A 6,392-nucleotide genomic window follows, 5' to 3' on the forward strand; every position below is an offset into this window, starting at 1 on the left:
ATGTGGGTTTGGACCCGCCCCTAGGATTTCGCGAAACCAGACCGCCAGAGTTGGGAACTCGCCTGAGGGCGCTTATTTCAACGGGGAGTTGAAACCGAGTGTGGGATGCCTGTGAGTAGTCCCCCGTGCTCGACTCCGCACTCGATCCCGAAGCAGACGCAAAGGTTGGAGCCTCCGTAGGCGCGTTCGTCCACTGCGAGTTAGACCCAGTGCTCGACTCTGTGCTGGACTCCGCACTCGATGCCTCCGTAGGCTCGTTCGTCCACTGCGAGTTAGACCCAGTGCTCGACTCTGTGCTCGACTCCGCACCCGATCCCGAAGCGGACGCAAACGTTGGAGCCTCCGTAGGCGCGTTCGTCCACTGCGCGTTTGATCCAGTGCTCGACTCCGTGCTCGACTCCGCACCCGATCCCGAAGCAGACGCAAACGTTGGAGCCTCCGTAGGCGCGTTCGTCCACTGCGCGTTTGATCCAGTGCTCGACTCTGTGCTCGACTCCGCACCCGATCCCGAAGCAGACGCAAACGTTGGAGCCTCCGTAGGCGCGTTCGTCCACTGCGCGTTTGAACTAGTGCTCGACTCCGTGCTCGACTCCGCACTCGATCCCGAAGCAGAAGCAAACGTTGGAGCCTCCGTAGGCGCGTTCGTCCACTGCGAGTTAGACCCAGTGCTCGACTCTGTGCTCGACTCCGCACTCGATCCCGAAGCAGACGCAAACGTTGGAGCCTCCGTAGGCGCGTTCGTCCACTGCGAGTTAGACCCAGTGCTCGACTCCGTGCTCGACTCCGCACTCGATCCCGAAGCAGACGCAAACGTTGGAGCCTCCGTAGGCGCGTTCGTCCACTGCGCGTTTGATCCAGTGCTCGACTCCGCACCCGATCCCGAAGCAGACGCAACCGTTGGAGCCTCCGTAGGCGCGTTCGTCCACTGCGAGTTAGACCGAGTGTTCGACTCCGTGCTCGACTCCGCACTCGATCCCGAAGCAGACGCAACCGTTGGAGCCTCCGTAGGCGCGTTCGTCCACTGCGAGTTAGACCCAGTGCTCGACTCCGTGCTCGACTCCGCACTCGATCCCGAAGCAGACGCAACCGTTGGAGCCTCCGTAGGCGCGTTCGTCCACTGTGAGTTTGATCCAGTGCTCGACTCCGTGCTCGACTCCGCACTCGATCCCGAAGCAGACGCAAACGTTGGAGCCTCCGTAGGCGCGTTCGTCCACTGCGCGTTTGATCCAGTGCTCGACTCCGTGCTCGACTCCGTCGTCGATCCCGAAGCAGAAGCAAACGTTGGAGCCTCCGTAGGCGCGTTCGTCCACTGCGCGTTTGATCCAGTGCTCGACTCTGTGCTCGACTCCGCACTCGATCCCGAAGCAGACGCAAACGTTGGAGCCTCCGTAGGCGCGTTCGTCCACTGCGCGTTTGATCCAGTGCTCGACTCCGTGCTCGACTCCGTGCTCGACTCCGCACTCGATCCCGAAGCAGACGCAAAGGTTGGAGCCTCCGTAGGCGCGTTCGTCCACTGCGAGTTAGACCCAGTGCTCGACTCTGTGCTCGACTCCGCACTCGATCCCGAAGCAGACGCAAAGGTTGGAGCCTCCGTAGGCGCGTTCGTCCACTGCGAGTTGGACCCAGTGCTCGACTCCGTGCTCGACTCCGCACTCGATCCCGAAGCAGACGCAAAGGTTGGAGCCTCCGTAGGCGCGTTCGTCCACTGCGAGTTAGACCCAGTGCTCGACTCTGTGCTCGACTCCGCACTCGATGCCTCCGTAGGCTCGTTCGTCCACTGCGAGTTAGACCCAGTGCTCGACTCTGTGCTCGACTCCGCACCCGATCCCGAAGCGGACGCAAACGTTGGAGCCTCCGTAGGCGCGTTCGTCCACTGCGCGTTTGATCCAGTGCTCGACTCTGTGCTCGACTCCGCACCCGATCCCGAAGCAGACGCAAACGTTGGAGCCTCCGTAGGCTTGTCGTTCGTCCACTGCGAGTTAGACCCAGTGCTCGACTCTGTGCTCGACTCCGCACTCGATCCCGAAGCAGACGCAAAGGTTGGAGCCTCCGTAGGCGCGTTCGTCCACTGCGAGTTGGACCCAGTGCTCGACTCCGTGCTCGACTCCGCACTCGATCCCGAAGCAGACGCAAAGGTTGGAGCCTCCGTAGGCGCGTTCGTCCACTGCGAGTTAGACCCAGTGCTCGACTCTGTGCTCGACTCCGCACTCGATCCCGAAGCAGACGCAAACGTTGGAGCCTCCGTAGGCGCGTTCGTCCACTGCGCGTTAGACCCAGTGCTCGACTCCGTGCTCGACTCCGCACTCGATCCCGAAGCAGACGCAAACGTTGGAGCCTCCGTAGGCGCGTTCGTCCACTGCGCGTTTGATCCAGTGCTCGACTCTGTGCTCGACTCCGCACTCGATCCCGAAGCAGACGCAAACGTTGGAGCCTCCGTAGGCGCGTTCGTCCACTGCGCGTTTGATCCAGTGCTCGACTCCGCACCCGATCCCGAAGCAGACGCAACCGTTGGAGCCTCCGTAGGCGCGTTCGTCCACTGCGAGTTAGACCCAGTGCTCGACTCCGTGCTCGACTCCGCACTCGATCCCGAAGCAGACGCAACCGTTGGAGCCTCCGTAGGCGCGTTCGTCCACTGTGAGTTTGATCCAGTGCTCGACTCTGTGCTCGACTCCGCACCCGGTCCCGAAGCAGACGCAAACGTTGGAGCCTCCGTAAGCGCGTTCGTCCACTGTGAGTTAGACCCAGTGCTCGACTCTGTGCTCGACTCCGCACTCGATCCCGAAGCAGACGCAAACGTTGGAGCCTCCGTAGGCGCGTTCGTCCACTGCGCGTTTGATCCAGTGCTCGACTCTGTGCTCGACTCCGCACTCGATCCCGAAGCAGACGCAAACGTTGGAGCCTCCGTAGGCGCGTTCGTCCACTGCGCGTTTGATCCAGTGCTCGACTCTGTGCTCGACTCCGCACCCGATCCCGAAGCAGACGCAAACGTTGGAGCCTCCGTAGGCGCGTTCGTCCACTGCGAGTTTGATCCAGTGCTCGACTCTGTGCTCGACTCCGCACCCGATCCCGAAGCAGACGCAAACGTTGGAGCCTCCGTAGGCGCGTTCGTCCACTGCGAGTTAGACCCAGTGCTCGACTCTGTGCTCGACTCCGCACTCGATCCCGAAGCAGACGCAAACGTTGGAGCCTCCGTAGGCGCGTTCGTCCACTGCGAGTTAGACCCAGTGCTCGACTCTGTGCTCGACTCCGCACTCGATCCCGAAGCAGACGCAAAGGTTGGAGCCTCCGTAGGCGCGTTCGTCCACTGCGAGTTAGACCCAGTGCTCGACTCTGTGCTCGACTCCGCACTCGATCCCGAAGCAGACGCAAAGGTTGGAGCCTCCGTAGGCGCGTTCGTCCACTGCGAGTTGGACCCAGTGCTCGACTCCGTGCTCGACTCCGCACTCGATCCCGAAGCAGACGCAAAGGTTGGAGCCTCCGTAGGCGCGTTCGTCCACTGCGAGTTAGACCCAGTGCTCGACTCCGTGCTCGACTCCGCACTCGATCCCGAAGCAGACGCAAACGTTGGAGCCTCCGTAGGCGCGTTCGTCCACTGCGCGTTTGATCCAGTGCTCGACTCTGTGCTCGACTCCGCACTCGATCCCGAAGCAGACGCAAACGTTGGAGCCTCCGTAGGCGCGTTCGTCCACTGCGCGTTAGATCCGCTGCTTGACCCAGTGGTTGACGTTTTAGATCCTGAAGATAAAGTGCTGAGTCCTGGTATGGGGTGAGTCGTCCATGGATTCGATGCCTGGGTCGTTGACTTCGGCAGTTGAGTTGGTGAGTTCGGCACAAAGCTAGAACTGGAGCCTGAAGAAGATCTCGCAGTAGTCGAGCTTGGATGAGTTCCTGAAGTCGGCGTATTCATCCACGGCGTCAGTGTCGTTGACTCCGGCGTCCGTGTTGTCGAGGTAGGCGTGTAACTAGCACTAGAGCCTACACTCGATTTCGAAGAAGACGAACCCGTTTCTGACACGGGAGCATTTGTCCATTCGCTCGGTGCCTGCGTCGTTGACTCCGGCATCTGTGTTGCTGTGTCTGGATTTGACTCGTCACTATGTGGCGACGGCTCTGTCGTTGCCAGCGTGGTAATTCCTGCTGTTCCTGGTCTAGACCTACCGTCGTTTTCTGAGCTTGGCGCATTCGTGACCGGTGTCCAGTCAGTCTCTGGTGCTTTAGTCGTCGCGCTAGGCGTCGCTGTCGTCGCCGTCGGACTGGAGTTTGAATCTGCCTCTGGGTTACCACTTGAAGCTCCAGCATTCGTGTCGGTGGTGGCGCTCTCGCTAGAATCTGCAAGGCGAACACTCACCTCAAGTTGTCGGTAGTCGAAGGTTTGCTCCGCATTTACGACGCCCGTCGAGCAGACCGCGACGGCAGCTGCAACGACCACTACGAGCGCTCGCTTCCTTGAATGCCATCGCGGTCTCCGTTCCATCCTGTCGAATAAGTTAGCGTAAATAGTTCGTGCTGCCCCCGCGTCGTTTTGTCCTGTATATCTGTGCGTTCTCCTCCTCTGTCCTCCTGTTTTGTCTGCTGCCTGGTTTGCTCGCTCGCGTGCGCGCTCGAACCGTCAGTGGTGACGGCACGAAAGAGAGCGCCGACCGAAGACTGTCTCGCGCGAAGGGAGAATGCACGGCGCTGTATTATTACCTGGTGGAGGTGTCGGAACGCACGGATAGCGACGGACTGGCCTTGTGGTCGCCACCATTTGCTCCGCCTCTACAGACAACGGCTGTTACGTGGGACTTTCAGGTCAATCTGGATTTTTACAAGGAGTTGAGACTTATTGTTTACTTTTTATATTAGAAAGAATGTGTTTTAGGTGTACCACACAATAGTAGCAACAATGGTCAATAGCTGATGACTTGGGAGCGATTGCGAGATGGTAGTGCAAAGTTCAGAGCACCATACGACTCTACCCACACTACGTGCAACCAAGCTGTTTCCAAGGAAATGAAAACCATCACTTCGTCCCCACTTAACAATCGCTGTACTTATTAATAAGTACATTTTATTAAACATTTAAAATGCTAATAATGCTGAGCAAGTTGCTCGACTCGAGCGGAGGAGACGTTCGCTTGCCACCACCACACATGGTATCCATTTGCTTATCTTAACTTTTCGCTGTATGAGTGCAGTAACGCCACGAATCAATTAGATGTATGCTTGCAAGCAGCTAGCTATTAATAAAGGCAGTCGGTTCGTGGTATCCATCAGCAGTTTACATCGAGTCCGTGACATGGTGAAACGGTCCAGGGTGGACTTTTCCCGAAAATACAGTACAAATGAACCCTTCGGTAGTCATCCCTGCTCATGGAATACCCTCCGACAAGAATAATAAATCGTGTTTGCTGTCCTCCCAGACTATCATTCTTCAATTTTTAAGCTAGTGCCACCAGGATGCCAGTCGAACGTAAGTCAACCCGCACCATGCTCACCAATGCTCAGCGCTAGCTATTTGCCAGCATCTATGCTCCGTAATCGACGAGCTAGATAAAATGCAGTCGCGCCAACATGCGTCCGATCCGATGTCGGTGACAGAGCTGCTAAATCCACCAGATGAGAACGTGCACGACGAAATCGAGGTGGCGGACGTTCACGCGAGTGGTAAGTCGATGGATGCCTACGAGGATACTGGAGGTGAAACAGAGAAAGCTGATGTAGAGCTCGATTCTGCGGATATTAAGGAGCACCTCAAGTGGGTTGCAAAGCTGCGTATTCGAGCAGATTAAACAGGCGTGTCGGGTAGAAGTGCAGAGGGGCTTGGAACGATACAGAGAGAGCTGCGAGGCGAGTCAAGCAGGAAGGAAGGGCGCAAGCAGCAGGTGTCCTTGCTTGCCAAGGCGTGCTGCACTATAGTGATATTTCCATAGTTAAGCACCTCAGAACAGTCATTTTTGGTAATTTTGCTTTCCATATTCCGAGGGAGGAGTAGGTCGAAAACACCATCATATCGCATAATTATTATTCTATCTAGCGGGCTCGCGCGATTGATTCGTCGATCAGAGCCTAACCAATCTTATTACAGCAGCCGAGGCCTTTATTTCGCGAATTTCGCCTGAATCCATGGTCCACTGATTAAGATCAATGTTAGAGGTACCGAGTAGCTCGTACTTAAGCGAATGTTAGAGTTACACTGTGTGAGTGAGTCGAGCCACTTCGTGTTAATTGGTCCCGAGATACGTACTAAAGGTACTACGCGAAAATATATTACGGTAATTTAATTTTAACAGATTAAAAAATTCATCATTTTTAGAGATATCGGTGCTTGCGACGACAGCCAGTCACGCGACTGGTACAGTAGCATGAAGTGTTGCTGTAATGTAACTGAAATGCATGAATGTCACCCGAAG

General features: G+C 56.8%; 1 protein-coding gene across 1 annotated transcript in view; it reads right to left on the reverse strand.

Moving 5' to 3' along the window:
- PITG_04562 (mucin, putative) overlaps nucleotides 1-5,143 on the reverse strand; it is a gene marked incomplete at both ends in the record, with an annotated part of 11,178 nt that extends 6,035 nt beyond the window's left edge. The window contains 3 exons of the mRNA XM_002905277.1: nucleotides 310-4,475; nucleotides 4,690-4,758; nucleotides 5,133-5,143. Coding sequence (XP_002905323.1) covers nucleotides 310-4,475; nucleotides 4,690-4,758; nucleotides 5,133-5,143 — 4,246 coding nt within the window. The remainder of the gene's footprint in view (nucleotides 1-309; nucleotides 4,476-4,689; nucleotides 4,759-5,132) is intronic.
- Between the last annotated feature and the right edge of the window lie 1,249 nt (nucleotides 5,144-6,392).

The sequence above is a fragment of the Phytophthora infestans genome, genomic scaffold (genome assembly GCF_000142945.1).
Source record: "Phytophthora infestans T30-4 supercont1.6 genomic scaffold, whole genome shotgun sequence".
In the NCBI taxonomy this organism is placed as follows: Eukaryota; Oomycota; class Peronosporomycetes; order Peronosporales; family Peronosporaceae; genus Phytophthora; species Phytophthora infestans.